This window comes from Convolutriloba macropyga, chromosome 8, assembly GCF_964194025.1.
Source record: "Convolutriloba macropyga chromosome 8, txConMacr16.3, whole genome shotgun sequence".
In the NCBI taxonomy this organism is placed as follows: domain Eukaryota; kingdom Metazoa; phylum Xenacoelomorpha; order Acoela; family Convolutidae; genus Convolutriloba; species Convolutriloba macropyga.
In genome coordinates this window covers 51022000-51048239 of record NC_134475.1, presented here as the reverse complement: position 1 = coordinate 51048239, position 26240 = coordinate 51022000, and the positions used below count along the sequence as shown (strand labels likewise).

The window sequence follows — 26240 nt, the reverse complement described above, 5'->3', positions numbered from 1 at the left end:
ACAGAACAGTGTTTGGATAATCTATGGAAACTGTCTGCAGAAATATTTCTGCTGGACGAATTGCTGTTACAAGTGCGAGGAAAACTTTTGCGTCTGCAGATTTTGAGAAAAAAACTATATCAGATGATCATATACATTATTGCGCTTCAATTTTAAAATCGTGACCACTTCAAAATCTTCAGAAACTCACAAATTGAGTGAAACAACAACACTCTGTAAATGTTTCTCATTGTAAATACTATTTGTGAATTTGTCAGTGAGATCTGACGTTCAATTCAATTTTCAATGGATGCCACAGATTCCTCTATTTCACAAGATCCTTGAGACAAAATGAGATGGAGAAGTCACAAAAGTAAATGAATATCATGCAATACATTTCGATATCGGAGAAAACTGGCATGATGGTTAAGGCTTTCTCATCAGAAAAATATCAAAATACAGAAAACCGAGAGATTCAACGAGAGAATCACCTATCTTACATAGAAAAAGTAAAAATGGAGCAAGATGAATACCGACGAAACAAGGAAAATATTCTACCGAGCACAAAAAAAGACCACCTTGTTTGTAATTAATGCCACCGCAACCCGTATGATAATCAACCAAAAAAAAACGGGAAGTCTATTTCGCGGAAATGAGTGCAGTAGTGAGAAGTTTTCTGGATATGACATAATAAGCGAGATTTTAACCCAAAACTGGGTGGTAATTGCGATGGGATGGCCATTGCCAGGAATGCGAAAATTATTTGAAATGAAAATGAATTTCCCTCTATGAATGGCTTGAAAAACTCCAATTTGCAGCTAACACGTTCTTCAAGCATAAAGCATGTCACATAATTACTTGGACAGGAATAACGAACAATCACAGAGTCTGAATCACTGACAGACAAACAGGAAAAGTGCAGAAAATGCATGAGGTCTTCAGATTTGCAGTGTGGAGACGGATCACAGACTATTCACAGTGACACACTAAAGAGAAACTGGACCTAATCTGTTTTGCCTCCAGTGTTTTTTGCGCCGCCCATTTGCAAATTACATGTTATATGTAGAACGTTACTATGTAAAAAATAACACGTGCGCCTGGTGGCGTAAAAATGTGGGGGGGGGGGGGGACAAATCAGAATAGCTCCTAAAAACGAACTGGGAAAAAACCGGACATTTTCAATAATTGCGTGAAGCTTCTTAGAGCAATTAAAATGTCAGTAAAAGCAACGGATTTCACACCTTTAACCTCTTCAACGTTTAACCTCGATAACTCCTCCGAAAACATGAAAATCAACATTTTTTATATTCTGTGCATCTCGGGCTTTACAATAATAGCACTCTCAACTCTGTACGCTGAATTTATACATTAGCCAAAATTGACTGAACAAAAAATGTGCGGTCTGAATAATAATAGGATTTATTTAAGTGCCATAGTTTCCATAAACTATTTGATCGTTTCCATCTTTGCAATAAAAGTGAATTGTAAGAAACCAACTTTCTTTTTCAGTTAATTTTTTGTTGGCAGTTTGTTCCTGTTACTCGTTTGCATTCTCTGCAGTTTATGACATTCAAAGAACGCAAAACTTTTACCGTAAAAGGCATCAAAATTTCAAACCTCTTCAATTTCTTTTAGTTCTTTCTGGAATCTCGCGCGGCTGAGAAAAGTCAATAGAAAAGCAATTTAATTGAAAAACAGTAATTTTCATTCCAAATGTAACTTACATGAAAACTGTATGTGTTTATGCTTCGACTAATTTGCATGTACAAAATAATTGAATCAAATGCAACATCCATGAATAATTATAAACAGCCAGACTGGTAAATTTAGATTTAGAATTATCACAACCTCATTTCTGGAAGCAACAACCGAAATCAAATCAGAACAAACATCATCAAATCGTTTTTATACCTTTCAAAGCCCTAAATTTTACCGGGTATCGACAATTTCAGAATGGGGCCGCCTTATTCATTCGAATTTATCTGACAAATACAACAATAGCGTAACAATAAATGTTATCATGATTAGTTGAATACTGTCAAATAGCATCTACTTTCAAGTCTTGCTTTTAAACATAGCACCGCCGCGGGTAGAATTGACCCAGTCAAATGAATGAAATTGCATCAGATCATAGACTGACTTCATACACACTCTACCTTGAAATTAGACAGCAGTTTAAACAATATCATTGCGGTTAGTCAAATAAAGCAAACTTAGGACTTCCCAACTGAGAAAATCGACAAGGCAAATCTGAATGCTATTAGGCAGTTCTTGCAGTGAATTTATGACCATTAGATCTTATCCCTGCATTACACCGCAGATGGGCTTCATTCGTTGTATTTTTTTTTACATATTTAAGCAAAGAAGTTATGAAAATTTTATATCCGAAGATTTAATAGTAGGGTTCGAATAGATGTGGAATTTCAACATGGAATTATATGCTCATATATGCCCATATGGCTTGTTTTCCGTTTCGATGGAAAATTTCAACTTTCGAATTCAAAATCTTCACAAAAACAGATCCTTCTATTTTTCTACATTTGTACCCATACTGCGGTGCAATGTTGTCCTACCAGATTATTGTGTAAAATTTGAACGTTGTCTTGTGGTGAACATGGATGGTATGTAGTTTGCGTTAAACTGCTTAGTTCATTTCAGATCTCTCTAATAGCAAACTCTGAACACACAACATCACAATGGACTAAGAGTGAGTGAGGTGAGTTGGAGCGAAAGCACTCAGCACACAAACACCATTCAAATTTGTTGGCTTGTTTACAAAATATTGAAAGATAAACAAGGAAACAACTGTTCACAAATAAAAGTAGTCGACTGAAACAAACCAACAGACACGTGATAAACTAAGACGACCCCATTTCACATCAACTGATCGGTTCCAGTTGTATATTATAAGGGAGTATTTTGTCACTTGATAATTCTTAAACGAATTGATGATTTGCAGACGGAAATTGACGACCCAATCATCGATAAACATAATAATGCTTTCCATCTTTCAATGTTCAAGGCATATAAAAGTATCAATGATCAGATTGGGTTTTAGAGATAGGTGTGAACAAGACTATAGGCACAATCCCGCACCAGAATCCAATGAAATCCCACTATGAGGTTTGATTCAGTGAAACGGAACTTGATTATCCTCAGACTTTCATGTGCAAAATCATCTGATTAAGTATTTGGATATTCTGGAGGAAAAATTTCTTGACAGACAACCAAAATACGGGCGGATAACACTCATGTGAGAAATTTGAATCTTATTTTTAAGAGTACCATGAAATTCCGCTCCACTGAATCAGAACCAATAGTGGACATTTCAGGGAACTTATACAGTATGTTCTATTAGATCACCGTCAATACAGAACAACACAACATAACATACAGGGAAAGATTAGGAGCGCCACAATCTTAAGCTCAAATAATACAGACATGAGAAATAATTTAAACACATCAACAGGCATTTCGCTCATTTACTTACTTTACTTACCAATACATAACTCGCATTTCCAGCATGAAACTTGACATTAATGACAGAACAAGAGAAGTAAAAAACTGCAAAATTAGATTTTCAATAATAAAATTTGGTATGACAATAATAATTAACACCACTTTCAATTTTTTTTAAATTTTATACCCGAATCTGATGCAAATCATGCAACCCTAAAAACAACTCACCAAATCGTGTACTAAGTCCTCTAAGTTGTAAAAAAACGTGAGAAGTCTTCAGTTTTTCAGAACTCAATTACTAGGCTCTGAGGCCATTTTTAAGTGCACAGCTGATGTAAACAGATTACGTAATAAGGGAGGGTTGATAAGGTTGCAGGATGTTGAACACATTCGGTAATTCACCTCTGATTTAACGACATTTATTGACTGTGAAATGCAGAGGTGCAATTGGGGGCGGGGTTTTAACTAAACCATTTAAACAAGGGAGTACGCATTCTTAAACTTTTATCACGAGGGATAATTTAGGCATTCAAATTAAGCAAAATATATCCAATAATCTTGGACAATAATTTCGATAAAGAAAAGCAATGAAAGTGGAAAGTCACGTAAGCATACCGATAACTGAATGACGTGCTATCTGGTGAGATTAAAGTATGCTTCACGTTTTGATATACGACAGCTAGGTTGTTAAGTCCACATTACTAAAGCACCGTTGATCAATAAACTTAAATTCAAATGCTTTTCAAAATAGGCTAATTTTCATTATTAGGAATTTCGGACCTGTTTTCTTTTCCCAAGATAAAAAAAACTTGTTAAAACAAATTCACTGAGTAAAAGCGTCAATGCATAACTCTGTATAGCTCGATACGTGGACGTAACATTAGGGTTTGTTTCTGCTCAGGATGGGGGGGGGAATTGAAACAGTTCCCAAATTTAGACCAAATAAATGGCCTATTTTGAGTCTTCATGGAGCAAGCGAACAGCTTTTTGAGTCAATCGACAAAATTATCTTTTAGCACTTAATTCGAAAAAATACAAATTGACTCCAATCTAAGCTGTACACTTGCTACGTTCTCGACAAAACAAACTAAACCCTTTAACACACGCGCTAGTAGTTTTCGGATATCAATCGTTTCACTAGTTACACATGAATAATTGTTTATTTATATAGAATTAATAATGTCAGTTGGTTCTATTTAGTCTTATGTATATCGTCTGTTCGATTCCAGCTGGCTTTGAAATGAAGGAAGGAGAAAATGAGTCTTTACTTATTTGCTCTTTTTGCTTCCACCTCCGAACATTTTGAAGCTTTTCTCTTTTTTGGGCTTTCCCTTCTTGTCCTTTTTGCCTTCCAGTGTGCCAACCTGCTCCGTTTCTGTTTCTCCTCCAGTCGTTATACCCTTGTCCAAACCGCTTTCCAGACCTACAATAACAAGGTTTTACATTTCAATTTACACGAGGAAAAACGTGTATTTTCCTTTTACAACGAGCAAAAGAGTGCTAATTTTCAAGGTGAATTCAGCTGAGAGTAAAATAACAGACCTTGCCAATACCTGAAACATCATTTTCATAGAGACAAAGATACTACTATCTTTAGAACAATACTTGGAGGGCACAACCAATGTAGGCCACAATAATTGTCACTTGCTATTTGTACATATAAAAAGTGATTTCGTAATTTTCGTAATTTCGTAAACTTTACATGTGCAGAACTAAACATGAACAATAGAACCCAAATTCATGCACTTCAAATTTTATTGCAGTTGAAAATGAGGAATTATATTTAGGAAGAAAAAAACCAAAATTCGCCTAAATAGCTCCCAAATAGCACTTTTCTAATACTATCGACAGCTTGTCGGATAATTCTTAATACTTTGAAACGTGATGTGCCTAGAGGTGTATCCTACAGTATGCGATGGCTTTTGTACTTGTCACTTATTCTGTATGCTTCCACCGCTTGGTGTCCCTTCATAGCAGCCTTATTAAAGCTGGACAGCATTCAATATTGTGCTGTTCAGTTGAACTGAGGAACAAAAAGCAATACAAGCCGATCAGTTGAAAATTTTTGGCATTATTGGCATTAACGGGCCAAAAACCGGCTAAAATTGACTATTTCCTTACTCTTTAAAAAATTAAACATAAACCGACTAACGTTGGGTGAATTGCTCTCGAATGACAGACGGGGCAATTTATTTCAGCCTAGACAAATTTTTCTTTACGGGTGCAAAACAATGAGACGAAGGTCGGGTTCGCACCCCGACCTCCGGTGTTCAATTCCGTCACCTCAACAGACGACTTAACCACTCGGCTATCAGGACCTTGTCATCGTCTTTCTAACAACCGGTTTCGTTGGAACAAAAAACTTTCAGAGTGAGAGCAATTGAAATCACTCAAAAATGAAGAAGAAAAGCGTGAAAAATTCATTTCAGAAGTCAAAGATAATTCTAGCAGAAAAGCGCAACAACGGTCAAGCAAAAAATCTGCATAAAAAGACAACGGTTTACAGTAATTGCTTCTCATTCGAGAGCAATTAAAAATACTATGTGGAAACTCTTCAGCAACGAACATCAGGCAAAAGATCTGTAGAGAAGACCTACTCCTCTTCAAGAGCTAAAAACCTAAAAGTCCGCAGCTACCCGCAGTCCAATAGTAGCCTCAGGTAGCGTTTCTCGGCTCTTATGCACAGAAAGAAAATTTGAGGGGTATCAGCGAACTGGTGGAAAGCAATAACAGGAGCGTAGAACGCTATATCGATTCAAAAGGCAGGCAAAAAATGAAATAAAATTGCGTAGTCAACCAGTCCTCCCAAAAACCGTACAACATTCCAAGGAATTAACTTCGCGACAATTTTACCTTTTTCTGTATCGGATGCGACTGGCTGTGCCGTTGGTGTAGTTGGGGACGAACCTCCCGGATGAGGCATAGTTGCTGCCCTCGCCTTCTTGTCCTTTTTGCTGCTCTCTATACAAAAATCACAAACAATTATCATTCGATTCAGAAAATTAGCTCTGTTAAGTTTAGTATGTGTTGCTTTTTATGTAAAGTTGAAGCTTGTTTGGTCGCTAAAACATAATGACGTCAGGTCTGTTAAATTTTTATTCTAAAAAGACAAAAATGTCAAACCATCGATAACTGAAAGCAATATATTTGGATTTAATATAGCAGGGTTTAAAACGCCACATATCATGCAAACTTGAATTCAAGCTAACAACGTATCTTAATTTTTCTACCATATTAGGTAACACAAAATAATTGTGCTAAATAGTACCAAGAACATTTAAAAACATGGCTTAATAAAAAATGAGTAAACTGGGACACTCTGAAAGGTTACCAAGCTACGTAAGTCCATTATTATAGAAAGTGTATTTCCCAGACTTGTGAAAAACATTTCCTATAATTTCCGCTAAACTTAAAGATAGCTACCAGTAGTTTAAGGCTTTTAATGTTGTCGCGTCTAAGGACGGACCCATGTATAAATATAAGGTGTAGCCCATTTGCATCCATTATTCCAAGACTTGCCTATGCATTAACATTACCTAGAGATAACTGGAGTTTAAATATTTACTATGCTGCATGTTTTATGTTAGACCTCCGACAACAGAAAAAAACATAACCGGCAGATTGCCGGCAAAGAGCCACCGTTTACCCCATGAGGATTGAAACAGAACAAAAATATAAAAATTGGCAGGTTTTTTCTAAGTATCAAAAAGTGTTCCGATATGGTGCGCAGTTTAGGTTAGATTACACAGCCATACTTAATTCAGCTTCTATCTGATAACTATTCAGCTTAACACTAACGCCAGCTAGCAATCGCTGTAATGAACTTTGATAACCTAACGCCCTATGACTCATGGACCGGACTTTACAGATCTATCGCGTTTCTTTTTATTCTGCCCTTGACTGCATTCACTATTTAATACGAATACCAATTACCAGTATACTCTAAACTTCAATTTTGTGCAATCTTGAAAAAATCAGTCAGAGCCCGGGCTTTCTGCTTCAAAGTATATTCTTTTGATTTTGCTGTTTTGATCTTGAACTTCTTCACTAAACGGCGAAATTCAATGATTGGAAACATAACCGACTACCGTCAGGCGAATTGCTCTCAAACCGGCGAGCCTTAATTGAAGGGACGTGAGGTGAGCGCAGCGGGGGTGATGGGGGGCACCAGCAGGGGGAGGGGGGAGGGGGTAACGGTAGGAGCGCGGTTTTTGGCTGCACGGGGCTGCAACGATGTGGAGGGGTGAGGATGGGGGGGGGTCATGTGTGCGCGCGCGTGTGTGTGTGTGTGGGGGGGGGGGGGGGTCAACCTCTAAGAACCGCCCTTCACAACATAAGTATAAGTCTTCAAAAGTTTCTGTGTATCGCATATATGGGGATTACTGAGCTAAAGGCTCTAAGAGCACTTACTGCCCGCTGGACAATACCTGTTTATACCGTTTTTCGAGGATGAAAAGTCAAATAGGTCAGACAAAAAATCGGTCAAGCAAAACATCGCATAAAAAAGACACCGACAGGACTAATATAATTGCTACAAGCTTCGTTTGCGAGCAATTAAAAACATTCATTTGAAACAGTGCATAACATTCACTTGAAACAGTGCATTAGGTGAAAGACTGAAGTCAAGAGAGACTGTTTTGACTGCTGTAAAACGAAAAAAAACGTTATCGAAAGTTATCGTTTTTGTTTAAAAAAGTAAAAAAGGAGCAGAAAACTTGGCCAACATGAAAAAAACCTGGTTGGTATATAAGAGGCAATCAGAGAAAGGCATAACGACTAGTAGAATAAAAACTAGAAATTAGAAAAACCATGATTCACCAGAGTTCCTAGGTGTCCGTATCTTCAACACGAGGGTTGCATTGTTAAAATTTACGCATCAACACAGCAACGAGCTCAATAAAGTTTTTTTGACTTCAGAAAGTTGTCTAATTTCCCTCCGTTGTCTAATTTTTCCTCCGACCTTAAGCCCTCAAAGCCATTTTTCTTACCAGAATCTACAGAACAAATAACTTCGAGACCAGAAATCTTGCTGCACAAATAAGCGAAAAACAGAAGCAAGATCAAGAAGTTAAAATTTGGAAATAGCAAAAACTATAGAAAAACTTATAAAGTTCTTGACGCTAGAAATGATGCCGCTATCACCCAAGCATAAGATTTTAAAAGTCTTCGTTTGCCACTAGATATCGAAAAACTCGATAGAAGGTCAAAAATATTGGAAAATTAATCAAAAAGTTGCCGAAGCTCTTGATGTTATTACCTGACAAACTCAGTAACGTTCAAAACTAGCAAGTAACCTAAATATAATCTCCAAGATAATTCATTATTCCCTATAGATTAAAAATTCAAAAAGCGATCATCATAATTTTAAAAAACTTAAAAAATTGCAAATTTATTCAAAAGTCGCTAAAATTTGTAAAACTAACATCTCGAACACCATTCCATTTCAACTAGAAACTATGCAGTATGCAGAAACTTATTATCAACTCCTGGAGTAGTTTCACTGGCCCCTGAAATTTGAAAAGTCCGGAAAATGACAAAAACATACCCGGCAGATTGCCGGAAAATAGCCGCCGTTGATTCCAATAAGCATGATTGGGATTGAAATAACAGAAGATATTGAAAAAAAAGATTTCTGTACAAAAACATTTTTTTAAGTCCGATTTATTTTGATGGCATTTCGTAGTTGAACATACTTCTGTTTCTTAGAGAGAGGCTACAGGGGCTACTATCAATAACAATAAGCATTAGAGAGAGGTAACTAATACTTATAGGACCGACGTTCAAATAGCGGGCATCTAAAATTGGGCTTTATGGGTTTATCCCGTTTCTATTTCTGACTTCAATTTTTTATACTGACTCTGTTCATTTTGAATTGCTTTGCTGAGCAACTGATGTTCAAAATCATTTTTAGCAGAATGAGAGAAGAGAGAAACTAGCCTAGAGAAGTCAAAAAGATTTCACGCAAAATGTTGAAAAGGCGGCAAAATGAGGTAAAGCGAAACATTTTTTTATTCGACGAAGTAAAAAAAAAATAGGAGCGCTATAATAGCCGGCTGAGAAGATGAGGGCGGCTATTAACAAGAAATTTTAAATTTTAATTAATTTTCGTCAAAATTAATATCTTCAGAACAATTTATTTCCCTCTAGAAACAATTCAGAACCCATCTTCATGTCCTAAAATGTTTCATTTGCCCCCAAATATCAAAAAACGGTCACAAGTTTTCTAGAAAAAATTGAAATCTATTGTAAAACTCATGATCTTTTTCCGTGTTTAGGTTTGCATTACAAAGACATACAGCCCACAAATTGAATATAAAAAATCATTACGTCATGCAAATGACCTTAATCAACTTTGACGAACGTAAATTTAAGACCAGTCAAACATAAAAGTTAAAATGACGAAAAAAAACGAAGTGCACCGGTTTGTGCTCAAAAACTCCTCAAATTGTGCAAAAAACAGAGCAGGAGAAGAACTGTACAATCGGAAGAGTCGGATAGAAAAATTGGATAATTCTAAACTTAGAAGCAAACCCATTGACATTTAAGAGCCAAACAGACATACATACTTTACCAATATTGTAGGAAAATACATTTAAATTGTAATTATTTTTGATTTGATATTGAAAACTTCCAAATATTTATCAGAAAAGCTAAGAAAGCAAAAACAGAACATGGCATCGAATGAAAATTTTGTTTAACACAGAAGACAAGTGGAGGCAAAAAAACTGCCGAAAAAATAAAAAGCAATAAAAACCAAGTTTTCTTGGTGTTAATGACCTCAAAACCAATTTTGTTAACAAACAACTCACGCAAGAACCTCAAAAAAATTTTCGTCGCGTTGTACTAAAAAAAACACGAGAATGAAAAAATGGAAACAGAATGAAAACACAGCGAGAGAAACAGAGGCAAAATATTACAAAACTGGTTAAGAAGTTAAAATAGCAAATATTGGTAAGGTTGCAAAGATTCTTGAGGCTAAAAGCATATAAACCGTTTCTTTATTGCCCAGGTTTACTCAACAAATTATTTACTAGCTTCAGAAGTTTACTTTGATCCTACAGTTCAAAAACTTCTAAAATTGAGGAATATATCAAAAAAAACTTGGCAAATTGGCTTAACCTTTTGTTGCTAAGGTCGGCATTATCAAAAATAATCAAACGATGGGAGGCTAGCTTTGGCTGCACAGGGCCCTTAAAGCCTGAACAAGGTGAAGGGGTGGGGATTGGGCGGTGCTGAAGTGCGGGCGGGTGGGGGTGTGGGACCAATTTCTAAGAACCATCCCTCAAACCATAAGTATAACTCTCCAAAACAGTTTCCGTGAATCTCAAACTCGGAGAATAGTGAGCTGAAAAGCTCTACGAAAAGTGAAATGAGTCATACAAAAAATCGGACAACGAAAAATTGCATAAAAAAGACCAACAACCAACAGGATTGATATAATTGCTACAAAGTTCAGTCGAGTGCAATTAACAAAGATTTCCTAAAAAGTGCCAGTTAAGTCTTTTATCATAAAGATTTTCTACTATAATTGAGCATTAATGAGGTTAATAGATGATGACATCACGCCACATACCAGCAGCTGAAGTGCGGCATCAACAAAAGAATTCAGGAAAGCGAGAAGAAGAGTGCGAGAGAGGTAAAACGTGAACGAGAAAAGAAACCCAAACCGAAAGAGAGAGAGAGAGAGAGAGAGAGAGAGAGAGAGAGCTAGGAGTATGTTCGATGATGAGATTCGACTCTGCAACTTCTAGTTTTCTAGCCTTCTTAGTAATTAAATCATAAAACATACCCGGCAGATTGCCGGAAAATAGCCGCCGTTGATTCCAATAAGCATGATTGGGATTGAACGAATAGAATATATTGAAAAAAAAAGATTTTTGTACAAAAATATTTTTTAAGTCCGATTCATTTTGATGGCATTTCGTAGTTGAACATACTTCTGTTTCTTAGAGAGAGGCTACAGGGGCTACTATCAACACCAATAAGCATTAGAGGTGGTAACTAAGACTTATAGGAACGACGTTCAAATAGCGGGCATCTAAAATTGGGCTTTATGGGTTTATCCCGTTTCTATTTCTGACTTCAATTTTTTATACCGACTCTGTTCATTTTGAATTTCTTTGCTTAGCAACTGATGTTCAAATTCACTTTTAGCAGAATGAGAGAAGAGAGAAACTAGCCTAGAGAAGTCAAAAAGATTTCACGCAAAATGTCGAAAAAGCGGCAAAATGGTAAAGCGAAAAAAAGTTTGACGAAGTAAAAAAAAATACGAGCGCAATAATAGCCGGCTGAGAAGATGAGGGCGGCTATTAAAAAACTGAAAAAAAAGCAAAATTTTAAAAATTTTGCAGATTTCGCAGTGAAAATATGTTTGAAAAAATATTCGTCTCTGGAGTTCTCTCATGTAACTCATCTGCAAAAATTTTCGTTTGCCAGTATTGATCGTTAAGAATATATTTAAAAAAGATCAGCAATAAAAGGACAAAAATATTCACGATTTTAAAAACATATCTTGCTAAAATTCGTGAAATTACTATCTTAAGAACCATTTCATTGTCTCTAAAGACTATCCAGTATCCGTATTTCAAACCTTAAACAGTTTCACTGGCTCATAACGATCCATAAACTTGGAACAATACTTTTTCGAAAATTTGAGAAAATTAAAATGAGAAAAAAATTGAATATCAGAAAAGTGCTAAAACAGGAGTCATAAAAATTTTGTTAACCATTCAATTAACTATAGAAACTAGGCCGCAGCTTATTATCACAGCTTGTAGGAGGTCCCTTGGCCCCTGGTGCCGGGAAAAAATCTAAAATACTCAAAAAACTTAAAATTGCAAAAGTTGCTTAAATTCGTCTTACTAAAATCTTGAAAAACATTCCGTTCTGTCTAAAAACCATGCAGTGACCTATTATCAAACCCTAGAGAAGGCTTCTTGGCTCTTCCGGCTTGAGAAACCTAAAAAACAAGTTAAAAAAAACTGGAAAATTGCTAGATTTAAAAAACTGCTAAAATTTGAAACATTAAAAAGATGAAAGCTAATCCATGGCAAAAAAAAAACATTTTACTGCAACTTATTATCAAACCCCAGCCGATGTTTTCGGACCCCTGAGGCTAAAAAAAACCTGAATGTTTATAACCATTCTTATTATCAAACCCTAGCATAGGTTTTCGGACCCCTGAGGCTAAAAAAACTGTTAAAATGGGTATAAGCAATCCACTATAACTAGAACATATGCAGTAGCCTATTATCAAACTCTAGAGGAGGTTTCTCGACACCTAGGGCTGAAAAAACCCAAAAAAGGAAACATTTTCAAAAAGCTTGTAAATAATTGGGAAAATTAGTACAAACTTGCGTGTTTTTGCTTGGATTACCAAAACACATAGCTCTTAAAAAGATCAAAAAAGTACTTATGTCTTAAAAAACACATTGATCAACTTAAACCAGTCTCACTCCTAGACTGGTTCAACCAAAGTCGAAAAATGACAAAAACAACACAAAAAATTGCAACATTTTGAGCTCAAAAACTCCCAAAAATGACTAACTTTAAACTACGGCTTCCCAGTAGCATGACCACACCAAGCACTTGAGAGACTACTAGACGCAGTTAAGGGCCTCTAATGAAACCTAAGGGCCTCTAATGAAACCTAATGCCCGCTGGCCGTTACCTGTTTATCCAGTTTTTAAGGACGAAAAGTCATAGAGTCAGACTATAAATCGGTCAAGCGAAAAATCGCATAAAAAAGACCAACAGGAGGACTAACAAAATTGCTACAAACTCCATTTGAGAGCAATTAAAAAATATATGAAAAAAGTCATTTCTGGTAAGCGCAGGGTACACAAAAATGTACTTAAAAATGGCAAAGCTCAGCGACTTAATGCTCACCTGGCATTACCTGTTTATACTGTTCTTGAAGTCAAAAACTCAATACACTCAGAAGAAAAGTCCTCCGGTAGTAGATCAAATCGTAATTAAAAAGGCTAAAAAGACTGAAATAATTGTTAAAAACTTTGTTTGAAAGCAATTAAAAAGCAATAAAATCATACTTCAACAGAAAAGACCATTAAGAAAAAACGTACGCAAAGATTACCGAAAAACAGCTCCCATTGATTCCCAAAACCCCTATTAAGATTGATTCTTTTTGCAAAAACAATTTTAACTATTGTGATGTAATTTTGTACTCAGACATACTGCTGTTTTGTGATTTGAAGATACGGATACGGGGACTAGTATTAATACCAATAAGCATTAGGACTTAAATGAAAAAATTTCAAGTAGAGGGCATCTATAATTGGTCTTCACGGATTATTCTCATTTCTATTTTTGATTTCTGTTTTTAATACTGACTCTGTTGCTTTAAATTGTTTTAAAGAGCATCTGCCGTTGAAAACGAATTTGAGCAGAATGATAGAAGCGTTAAACTAGCCTAGAGAAGTCAAAAAGATATCAGGCAAAATGTGAAACAATCTGAACTAAGGTAAAGCGAAACAATAAAAAATAGGGTTGCCATAACAGCCGGCTTAAGTGAGGCCGGTTGTTAAAGAACAAGATAACCGCAGGATAGCTAAGCTGTTTACAGCTTCGCAGCTATACTATAATAGAGTTCAGAAGATAAAAGACGATTACAATATCAAAAATAAAAATTATCGTACGGACTGCTCTCAAACGCCTGGCGAGAGGTTGCCACTGGCAGTAGCTAGCAGTTTAAGCTCAGAGAGGCGACTGAATGCAATGGGGGCGGGGGTAAAAGTTGAAAAGGAGGGTGGGTCACAATCCTCCCAATTTTTAATTCCTCAGCAGCTTCGATGAACTGTACGTCTCTGAGAGCTTCATAAGTGTTTAACTCTCTCAGGCTTTACCAGTTATCCTTTTTTGGATAAAAAGTTAAAAATTCAAATCGGTCAGTGGAAAATCGACGATTCAGCAAAAAGTCAAATCGCATAAAAAAGACAACAGGACTACCATAATCGCTACAAATTTAGTTCGAGAGCAAGAGAAACGAAAATTTACTTCTTAGAAACATTATTGGACACCTAAAGATAATGTAATGTCAGTCAACTAATGCTATAAATTGTACACAACAACTACTATTCGTCAAGTCCTTGGCTACCCGCAGTTAGGTAAATAACTTTGTTTGAGAGCAATTAAAGAACTACAAGACGAAGCCACAGCTTTCAGATTCTGCCCGGGCTTAATATCGAATTCAACACTAGACAGACCATGAGGTATTGAGGCTATAAATATTGGACTTCCAGCTCGCTCTTTTTTGAGCAGTTCCAGTGGATGCAGTTGTTCAAATCTACATATAAGTGGACCTTGCGTGAAGGTATGTGTTGTGGTGTCGACTATCTTTAGAATCTGTCGGAAGATTACATAGCATTTTAACCGATTAAATTTTCCTATCGCAAATGTGCTACAGTTCAAAAGCGTACATTCGAATGTCTATTATTCTGATAAACAAGTAACTGTGCTCAGGCAACTAACAGTGGCTGCGTCAACAACAGTAAAGCTTAAAATATGTCACAGGAAAAATTGCTCCGTACCAATGATCCTTCTTTCACAGAAGAATTTAGGAACAGGTATATGGGTTTTTAATGTTTACCATTTTTGATCAAGCAAATCAAGCGTTTCTCAAACGTGTCCTAGCAAACAAATCATTGATCATTCTCTTTTTACATAATTATCTCAATATTTTCAGTAATTTTTAATCTAACGGCATCTTAGCTTCAACTTACTTACATTTTAAGAAGGAAAATTAGCGGTTCAAATGAACTTATCGGTTTATCAAAAAATATCCTCGAAAAAAACCTACGCAGCATCAAATGTCCAGTTTGGACACATCCGTAATATCCAAAGCGAATGTCTAAAGTTTACAAAAATATCCAATTTCTAAACAAGCGTTGAGGTTTATATTGATGTCCGAGGTCTACATTAAACGTTCAACTGTTGATCAACACATTTTTTCCGACCCCACTTAGTTTATCTAATAGTAGTCATGTTCAATCAATTTTGGCCGATTGATATAATTCAGGTTGAAATTCATGAGTGGTATCATAAGGAAGCTCATCGATCGTAGAATTGTTAATTAAAGAATTTTTCAAGCGCCGACTTTTTCCAGGAGTCATTCAGGTGTAACATAAGTTTTTGTGAACTTTCGGAATTTTACCATAGTTTTTGGCCAATTTAAGATACTTTTGCTCAATTAGTGCTTTTGCTCAACTTTTGCTTAATACTGGCACCAATTTCACGTTACTAGCCTTGAGATCCAAAATCGAGGCTGTTATAAGTCTCATTGTAGTTTTTAAAGTCAAAATGTTGTTAATTATATTGCGAAGCCACCTTTTATTCAAGATATTAACACTGACTTTTTAACGTCAAGAAGTCAAATTAAAGCAGTGATTTCGGTAACGCCGGAATACTAAAGTGACCGAAAGATTGAACAGTTTCAAAGCGTAAAACTTTTTCAAACTGCCTTTCAAGCAGAGTTAAAAAACTTGTTTTCAACAATTGATAAGATTTTAGAAAATTTTTCTTCACGCGCAGCAATTTGACTACTGTTTCACAGTTTTTCACGTGGATGTCTGCAAATGCTTTTAAACTCACACAGGAGTTGTAAAGGTGCAAATATAGTATTGTTTGAAACGACCAACGGACAGCGAATGAAATTCATGTTACTGGCTCGATATATTTTCATAAAATATGAGGTTTTAAAATTTTACTCTGTACATGTATATGCAATAACTTTTGTTGCCTTGTGACTTAGTTTCATAAAAGAAGTCGATAAACAGACAGCTTGAAAAAGCACGAAGGAACCTGTATTGTTTTTATTGAACAGCTTTCGTTGTCTGACAGAGCGTCTTGTAAAAAAATTGATGTTTTTGAGTTCAGTATGTATTTATTCTTTTGAAGTCTGTTCACTAAGGTTGACTGCTGAGAGGACAATTGGGCTCTCCAAGGAGGCGTAAGTTAACTAACAACTTTTTTAGGTTTTACCTTTATTTGCTGTACTTTTCAGTTTCTTAAAAAAAATTATGACCGGTAACATTGGGCTTTCTAAAGAGAAATAGGTTGTTTTATATAAAAATTTCTGCCACTGGCTTTTGTGGCAGCGACAAGTATTTTTGTTTTACGTGCTTCTGGCTTTGCAGTTTTTGTTGTTCTGTTTGCGGTATTCTTAGTAAATCGCACTAACGAGAGGCCCACTGGGCGTTCTACGCAGCTATCAATGATCTTATACATTGAGTTCAATAACTTATGCATTTTATGACTGAAAACCTTTGTCTTGTGAAAATTTAATTGACTTATGAAACTTTTTAATCGATTTTCTCTTCGAAGTGTTAATTAGTATTATTATTGTCAGCTTCCAGTGCGTTCTAGTGAACCGAGTGAGTTTGTTTTGGGTTTCACTTTTCATCAAAAAATTTAGACTTGAATCATTGTTTCTTAAACAAAAACAGCGGACTTTTGAGTTCTGTACAAGTTTTTCTGCCTTCTTGTCTTATTCTCAACAACAAAAGATATCGTCAGATCTCTAATAGAGTCCTAGTAGCTTAAGAGTTCCACACTGGAGCTATAATTACTGACTAAGAAATAATTTACTTTAGAAAACATTGATTTTTTTTAATATTGACTGCATTTGTTGGTACCTACTTGCTTTGATGTTACTTTTTGTCCCTTTTTCCGGCCAACTGCAATTAAAAAACGATTCTCGCAGTTCTCAATCACTGAATACAATGAAGTAATTACTATTTTAAAATTAGCTTACTTGTTTTTTTAAATTTAGATTCCACTAATTTTCAAAAAAAAAATTGAGTTTCGCCAAACGTTCGTTTTTCGTTTCCTGCTTTCTTACCTTTTTTGACAATATCACAGCCTGTGGTGACAAATAATGTGCATTTCTTCAACGTTATATGATTTGATTGTAAAAATTTGAAATATAATTATATTGCAAAGAAAATGGATTTTCCCTTTGTCAAGACTTGTCTGCCTCTTTCTGCCTCATGTTTTGTTCACTATCAACAGCTGAAGATACGGTAAAAATGTGAGTGTTGGGTTATTAAGGTCCTCATTTCTTTGGACTTTATTTCAGGATATCTGAGCGTAACTTTCTCTAATTTGTTATCTTCCTCCATTTTACGACGATTAGATAACGCGTGAAGAATTCAAGAGCGGCCTTTTCGCTGAATTCGGACACCATGCAGTAGAACTTTGGTTCATGACGTCAATTATAGCCACATGCTGTATGTATTTCCGGTTAATCGATTGATAATTTTTCGAGCGCACTTAAATCGTATTTGAGAATGCAAAATCAAAACAAATTAAATACGGATTAACCAAGCTGGAAAATCATAAAGCCTTGTTCCTTGGAGGACATTAGTGTTTTTGAAGTTCGGTTTGAAAATTGGATTGAAGTTGACTTCAAACTTTCAGTTCTGTCGGTTGAAGAAGTCAGGCTTTTAGTTGACCAAATCGTTGTTCGAGAAACTTTATAACATCTTGACCTTTTTTGAACATAACTTGAAAGTTATTACACAGTTCAAATTTTGTTCAATCTAGTGAAAAAATCATCAGAGTATTATTAACCTCACTGGTATATATGTCTGTCCTAATATGTGATTACATCAAATTTTGAATTATAAAACATGATATTCCCTACACTATTTCGGCTTTCTGCTACATCTGCTTGACAATAAAGAAAAATGATTTGATAGATATCAAAGCCTAGAATGTGAATGAGCTGGGTCAGAAGATCATGTGTGCACGCACATTACAGATCCGCCTTGTTTGAAATGTAATCACATTTGAAATGAAGTAAGCGGTCTTCGTCCCAAAACTGCTATTCTCTTTCTAAGGCCAAAGACCATTTTCGGATAAAGATGAGGTAATAAAATAAAGTTTTGGCAAAAACCTTTATGCAACGTTCAATTCAACATTTGCTTAAAAAGAAACGCCACCTGCAAGAACATGCAGCGTAAAATGCAGACGATATGTTACGCGTAATTGTTCCGACCCCACTTGTGGGGGAAGGAACTATATACTCAAATGGGTTTTTTTTTTTTGTTCAGTGAATTTTGGCCGATCGATATATTCGTCGTAGAGAAATGTGAGTGGTATCATTAAAAAGCTGGTCCAGCGTAGAATTCAAAAATAAAAAGATTTTTTTGAATTTCGTTTTTTTCGAGGAGTTATCGAGGATTGAAGTTTTGTGTGAACAATGGGATCTTTAGCATGATTGTTCACTTTTAGTACAATTTTCTTCAAACTAAGATCTTTTTTACGAAAACATTAATTCAAATTTCTATAAAAAGAATAAATTTTGAGTTCGTAAAAGTTGAATGCAAGGCGATAGAAAGACTAGTTCTGGTCTCATAGGGAAGTTCACTATCAAAAAAAAATCGAACTCTAATTGAGAGCCCTTTTTTTAATAAAACTTTTCTCTTTTTTGCTTTTTTAAGTCACCTAGAGACAAGTCACATTTTATATCGACGTTCTATTAATGACAAAACTCCTTTATAGTCGAATGAAGCGCAATGAACAAAAAACGTCGTTTTCAAGGAATTGCTCATGTTTTTTTTTGGCTTCGATTCTGAGTTTTCGTAATTTTGAATGAAATTTTGAATTTCTTTTTGAAGTTTTACTATTTTTTTTGGAGTCCTATGGTAGGGATTCATTGACTAACAGTGCAATATGTTCCATAATGAGCATTAAGTGAACATGTCTATTTCATTGAGGGGGCGGCTAATGGCTGTTAAGACTTAAAAAATAATTTTTCGAATTTTTTTTTGAAAATTAAAGAATCATAATCTTATTATAGTGAATTGTAAGTCAGTCCAGGGGTGAGAGCACCCTCTTCCTTCCTACTGCAACCAAAATTAAACTGGTTAGCGGTTTTATCTTCTATCTATTGGTTATATGACTTCAATGACAAAAAATTTCAATTTTTTAAAATTTTTTTTGGATTTTTACGTATTATTGGTTACTTTTGAAATCTTATCACATTATCCAAATATTGACAGTTCCCATTAGCTTAAAAACGATGTTCTGTGGATGACCAATAAAAATTTTAAACAAAAATTTATGGTTTAAATGGCTTCGACACGTTCTTCTTGCACTTTTCTACTGATTTTTTGGTTTTCTCCTGTTTTTTTTTTGTTGTTTTAATAGTCATTATACTTACTGTGATCTCATAATGAATACCTATGCATGACAAACATAAATGTACTGCCACCGGGGCATCTTTGAGCGTTTTTATTGACTTCCGTTGAAAGCTATTGAATTTAATGTCTGTTAAAATAAAAATCATTTTTCGAAAATTTTATTTGAACAATAACAATTCCTAAATTTTTCTTGAACTGTTAGTGAGTTTCAGTATTGACTGGACCCACTTGCTTTTTACTGCGACTAAAAATATTCTGTTTAGCTGTTTTATCTTCTAGCTATTGGTTATATGACTTCAATGACAAAGATTTCAATTTTTTTAAATTTTTTTTTTGGATTTTTTGAATTATTGGTCACTTTTGAACTCTTTATCACATTATCCAAAGATTATTGTAATCCAATTGGCTTAGAGAGGACGTTCAGTGGATCACAGAGAAAGTTTTCAGAGAATAGCTAATGGTTTAATTGTCTTCGACACTTTCTTCTCGCATTTTTCTACTGAATTTTAGTTTTTGCTGTTTTTGTTATTGTTTTCTGTCATAAGACTTATTGTGATGTCTTTTTAACTATCTATGCATGACAGACATCATTTTCCTCCCTATGGGTTATATCTGAGCATCGTCATTGAGCTCCGATGAAAGATTGAGTTTACTGGCTGTTAAGGGTTTAAAAATAATTTTTCGAAACTTTTTTGAAATTCAACCATTCCTAATTTTTTTTCGTGAATACTCTTGGTCATTGTTGGTTCTAACAGAATCCATTTCCGTTCTACTATAGCCAAAATTAATCTGGTTAGCGGTTTTATCTTCTACCTATTAGTTTTAAAACATCAATGCCAAGAGAATTCATATTTTTTTTGGGTACTTTATTTTGTTTTTCGATCCTTTTGAAATCTTATCACATCATCTTACTGCTGAGAGTCCCTATTGGTTTAGGGAAGAAGTTCAACGGATCATAAATAAAGTTTTCAGGGAAGAGCTTATGATTTGAGTTGCTTCGACATTTTCTTCAGGCACTTTTCTACTGAATTTGTGGTTTTTGCCTCTCTCTGTTGTTGTTTTCATAGTCATTAACTTGTTGTAAGGTCTTATTGATGAAATACGATTGGCAAAAAAACTTATTGTCCCCTCGAGGCATCATTTATTGTATATACTGGCTTCCGTTGAAGGCTAATGAATTTAATGGCGTTGATAATACGTGTTTTCCCGCAATTTTCGTGCGTCTAATGTATTTGTTTATATTTGTTGATTTTTTGAAATTATATTGATAAAAAAGGTTTTCCCATTGCTCCTGAAAAATTAATTTAAAATTGAAGAGTGTTTAGTGAAAAGTTCATTTTTTTTAATGCCTTCGACCCTTTTGTCGCTCAATTTTTTTTCCTGAATTCGCTGTTTTTGTTCTTTAGGTAGCCGTAAATTGCTCACAGATCTCATAGGCTTGTAATTGAGGACTGAATGAATGATGTTGCTCGAAACATTCAGTATATAGCGAATAGGTTCCTTTCGTCAAATTTAACTTCTATTCATCAATCAGATGTCCCATCGAATTTCGTGTATTTCAAGAAATAACATATATATTGATATTATGTGCCACTGTTGTTTCGTTTTTCTGAACGTTTATTGAATGGCCATTTTTTGCGTTTCTTTTTCTCTTCCTTCAGAACAATCGCGTAATAACAGATCCCAATGGTTTTTAAATGTGGCCCAAGTAAACTTATTTAATCTTTCAGTATAAATCCTTCAACTGAAATAGCAGAAATAACAACTGAATTAAAAATACATATTCAGATGATAGGTATTGATTTTAATGGTAGCAAAGGTTTGTGTTTTCGCAAATCGTTTGTAATTTTTTGAGTTTCTCTTTAGTTTGTTTTTATGGCATAGTCTGACCACAGACGGGTGCTTTTGGTTTTGTAATGACTTTTTAGTAATTTATCAAGGATTTTTTTATTAAAAACCAATGTTTTTTAAGATTTTTGAATTTTCTTGGTGCAAAAAATGTTGATTAATTTTTAAGTTTCGCCTCACTGTTCGTTCTTTTTGTCGGCTTGTTACCTAGTCTCGTTAAGAAAACTTTTCATCTGCTGTATAGTTAGTAAAAGGTAAACTTGTGTAGTTAAGGTTTTATCTGACTGCATTTTGACGTTGTTACCAGGTGCTTTTAAATTTAGATATTCATTTTTTGCCGCCAAAATTTTGTTGGTGCTATTTTTTTTCTAGTCTCTTCAATGTCAGGTCACGTTGGTGCTGTAATGAAGCATGGCATTAGTAATTCAATTAGTAGATAGAATGTGTAACGATTGTTTTAAACTCAAACATCTATTTTTGTTATCTCTTGATTTGGTTGACATTTTAGTCAAAAATGTAGATGAGCTCGGTTCGGAACATCATGTGCGAACGCACATTAACGAGCCGCCTTGTTTCTTTAGAAACATCAATATTTCATCAACTACAAAACAGCCCAGTGAGTAACAATTACGGGCAATTAGGCTGCAATTACAGTGTTTGACAGGATTTAAGTTAGGAGTGTGAGAATATTCAAGTATAATTTAAGAACCAAAGAGTTCAATTCCAGTTATGCGAAGTTGTTGGTTAAAATAGATAGACATGACCACAATTATCAGAAATTTGGTTTCGGAGCAATTAATCAACTTAACGGTCGCTTTTTAAAATGCTCTATTATTACAAAGCATATGCACGGATGCATAATTTAGTTAACTACTGGTTGCAGCTTACCTGCTGTAGAGATGACAGAAAATATCAAATCGGTTACAATAATGCAAAAGAGGAGGCTCAAAACATTAACGACAGAGAGATAGATATAGGTTAGTTATTATAGAATCGACAAACCCCCATAGCTGTATCTTTGTTGGTACGCTTGTTGAAGCTGGTAATTTCTCCCTACAATTTAGTACAACCCATCAAACAAATGTTTAACCCCAATTTGACGTTATATTGATGGAGGTACCTCATATATGAGGTTCTCATTCCAGAAAAAACGGCAATCCACCGTGCGCTAAGAGTCTAAGTTCCAAATTTTAAGGTGCTCAAAATTAATTTATAATAATTGGGTCGTTTCTTGCAGAAAATCCAGAATTTGGTAAAATATCTGGTCTGATCCAGGCAGGTGGGCAATCAATTGCTCTGTTACCAAATTCGAGGGTAAGGTGGTTGGTTTGATCTAAGAATTTACACAATCATCTACCGAGAAAGGTACTTTTTTCCAACACATTTTAGGACTGTTTTGTACTGCTATTGTACTGATGAATTATAAGTTTCATTCTACTCACTTGATTGTTGCGGTTCAGGGGCAGGGACTGGTGCTGCAGGTTCCTCGGCTGAAACAAAGTCTCGAAGTTACCTTCCGGATGCCAATACATATACAGGGAATTTTTTTTCTCCGAATTCAGCTATTAAACTATCAACTTAAAGCAATTAAAAAATGACAGTCTTTGATATTGGTACAGCTTTATCAAGAAGAAAAAGAGGAGAGAGGGTAATGTGCGCTCGCACAAAGTTTGATTCTGCCAAAAAATGAGCAGATGCTCGGTTGTTTATTTGAAAAAAACTCTGGTGCTGCATGTTGAGATTGCTGACCAAAGGCAAAAACTGCAATCTTCTTTCCACAAAAAAAATGAAAAGAGCTATTTCAAAACATAGTCAACAAATTGCCGGAAAATAGACGCCGTTGACGCGCTTGATGCACATTGAGATTGAAACAGAAAAAAAATACGAGAAATTAACCGATTTTTTTTTGTTTTTTTTTTCAGTGTCAAAAAGTGTTCTAATTTGGGGTGCAGTTTCAGTTAGATTCTTAAACTATACTTAATTCAGCCTTTAAACTGAAAGCTAATAAGATTAATACTAATGTCAGCTAGCAGTCGCTCTAATAAACTTTGATAACCTAATGCACTATGACTTAATGACCGGGCTTTATCGGTTTATCCCGTTTCTTTTGATTTTAGTCTTTTGATTTCGACCGCATTCACTACATTGCGTAATTCAATGCGAGAAAGAATTTAAAATCAATTTAGTTGAACCAGTGAGTGAGGTAAGTCAGAAGTCAAGCGTGAAAATCTTGACTTATGTAATGTAAAAAGGAATACGGGATCAAAATGTAAAGCAAATTTAAAAAGGAGAGCGCCTAAATAATAGCCGTTGAGAAGCTGACGGCGGCCATTAATAACATAAACGAATAACGTCGGGCTAATTGCTCTCAAACAACCACCGAGCAGCTGGCTTCAGTAGTAGCCAGCCAGCAGCGGCTTAGGGGCTTAGAGTGGGACTGAGCGGAAGGTGGGGGGCACGCGGAGGGAGTAGGTTTGGGATGACTGGAAGAGAGGGGAGTCCAAATCGCCCGACGGAGGAGAGCTGGGGAAGAGAGGCGATTGAAGATAGGGGGAGGGGATTGACTAAGGGGGTCTTAACTTTTAAGATTAAGAACAATCACGTCGCTACCTGTTTATCCCGTTTTTGAGGACTACAAGCCAGAAAGGTCAAACAAAAAATTGGTCAGGAGCACGAAATTGATGTAATTGCTATAAATCTTGTAAAAACCAGATCAGACCAATAATCGTTTTGCCTCGACATCGTTTCGCGATTAACAACATAAGTGCTGAAAAATTCTCTAAGAAGCTAAAGCCACTAAAAAATTCTGAAAAGTCGAATGATTACTTCAAAATTTTAAGTGAACAAGGAGGCTCCCTAATTTGCCTTTTCACATAAAAATCCGAACCCAGTCAACCAGGTTTTTGATTTAATTGTCCACCAAATGAGGAGGACAATGAAAACTTTCGAAAAATCATTGTTTGAAAAAAATTGATGTATCCATTAAAATTAATTAAAGCTCTAACCACTGCACAAATGAAACAATAACTCATTAGAGGGACGATAAAACCTGCCAATAACAAGACAAACAACAAAATGAAATAAAAATATTTAGCATTTCATGCTACCAAAACTCAATGACTACATATTTTTTCTCAAAAAAACATAATGAAAGTCAAAACAGCACAAGATAAAAAATAAAACTAAACCAAAGGACTTGCATTTCACTAGAAAAGCTATGGGACTGTTGAGAATATTTTTTGAGAATAATTAACAAGTAGTCAGAAAAACAAAGGGGCGAAGTTAGAAAATAAGTTTACACTTTTTGAAGACAATTAAATTCTAAGTTATGAAAGTAATCAACTATCAACTGAAATAATTCATTGGCTTTGTTTATACCTTAATAGAAAACCATTGAGAACAGTCATTATTCAAAATACCATACTATTACAAAAAGCGAAATGCAAAAATCAGAAAGTCACTTCAATTTTGCAAGGACACAGCGTCGAAGCCTATAAGATCAAAATCTATTCACTAAAAACATTGAAAAGAATCAAATGCACCTCATTTCAACGCCATTAATGTGTTAAGCGAATTGTCATTAATAAGATGATGTGCCATTAATGTGATGATCGGATAACACAGCAAAAGGTAATGAATAATAAATTTGATAATAAACTTATGAAAACTCCAACACCAAAAAATCTTTAATCAAATAATGAAACTGCAAAAAAACTGCATTATAGTTGACGCGAAAAAAATGCGACCTCTTTCTTTGCTGAGACTACGATGAAAAGTTGCAGAAATAAGACAAAAATTGGCAAATCTCCAAAAAACAGCCTTTTTTGAAAGCGTAAGCCATATCAAACGTAAGCCTTCAGTTTAAAAATGGTAAACGGTTTTACCTGTAACTACTTAGGAAGCCAATTGTGCATTTCATTAGCAGGACTCAGTCAAAAGACTACACATTATCACAAATTACAGGCAGAACTCAAATTTTCATGAGAAATTTATGGAAATGGTGTTGAAGCTTGAAACCATGCGAATTGCGCTGAAGTTATTAGATGTCATTTTCCTCCCTCTGCACTTAAATGCACCCGCCACACGTCGACAAAAAATTGGAATCATTCTGGTCTGTAACTAATAAAAGACACAAAAAGGCTAAAGTATTTCAAATAAAAATAGAGACCGATTACAATCCGATTAGTTTAACTATAAAATTCCACGAATAGACCAAAACTGTACAGCTTTTGCTTCTTTTCTATTATAAAAAAACGTTTCAAAATTTTACAGAAATAGGCATTTTGACCAGTAAGTCATTATACCGAAAAAAAAATCAACTTCGGATCTTTATTGAGTTAAATTACCAAAAAAACATTACGTATCAAATGAAAGCATTAGATAGTTTTTAATAGCTTCTTCGGTACCAAATTAGACATTTTATTATATAGAATCAATGATAGGAAAGCAAAAAAAATCAAATGATGGTAAAACAAGAATAAAGTATTAATTTACGAAAACAATTTGCCTGAGCCATAAAAAGCCGAAAAAACAATTTGTCCCAAGCTTCACTCAAATAACACAACATTGTTTCGTTGGACATTATGGGATTAAAAAGTGACCTCCAATTATTTGAACCTTTGAATGAAAAGACTTTAATTTGCGAACAAAAAAATTGCAAAAAATATTTCAACATTGACAGACCCAAATTACAATCAGAACCCTTTTACTTTGCAAAAGATCAACTATTGCTACCGCTCCGCGGCTGTCAAAAGCCTTATGTGTTCTCAAAAGTGCGCAATGGCTTTTTGTCAG

General features: G+C 35.0%; 1 protein-coding gene across 3 annotated transcripts in view; it reads right to left on the bottom strand.

The window, feature by feature from the left end:
* Positions 1-4327: 4327 nt before the first annotated feature.
* The window catches only part of LOC142344809 (protein hu-li tai shao-like), a 66259-nt gene continuing 44346 nt past the window's right edge, over positions 4328-26240 (bottom strand). Inside the window, exons 13-16 of one of the 3 annotated variants that reach the window (XM_075396780.1) lie at positions 22889-22936; positions 22449-22499; positions 6292-6399; positions 4328-4861 (exon numbers count right to left, since the gene is read on the bottom strand). In XM_075396780.1, coding sequence (XP_075252895.1) covers positions 4707-4861; positions 6292-6399; positions 22449-22499; positions 22889-22936 — 362 coding nt within the window. In that variant the 3' untranslated portion in view covers positions 4328-4706. The remainder of the gene's footprint in view (positions 4862-6291; positions 6400-22448; positions 22500-22888; positions 22937-26240) is intronic. The other 2 variants (XM_075396781.1, XM_075396783.1) reach the window with 2 other exon arrangements.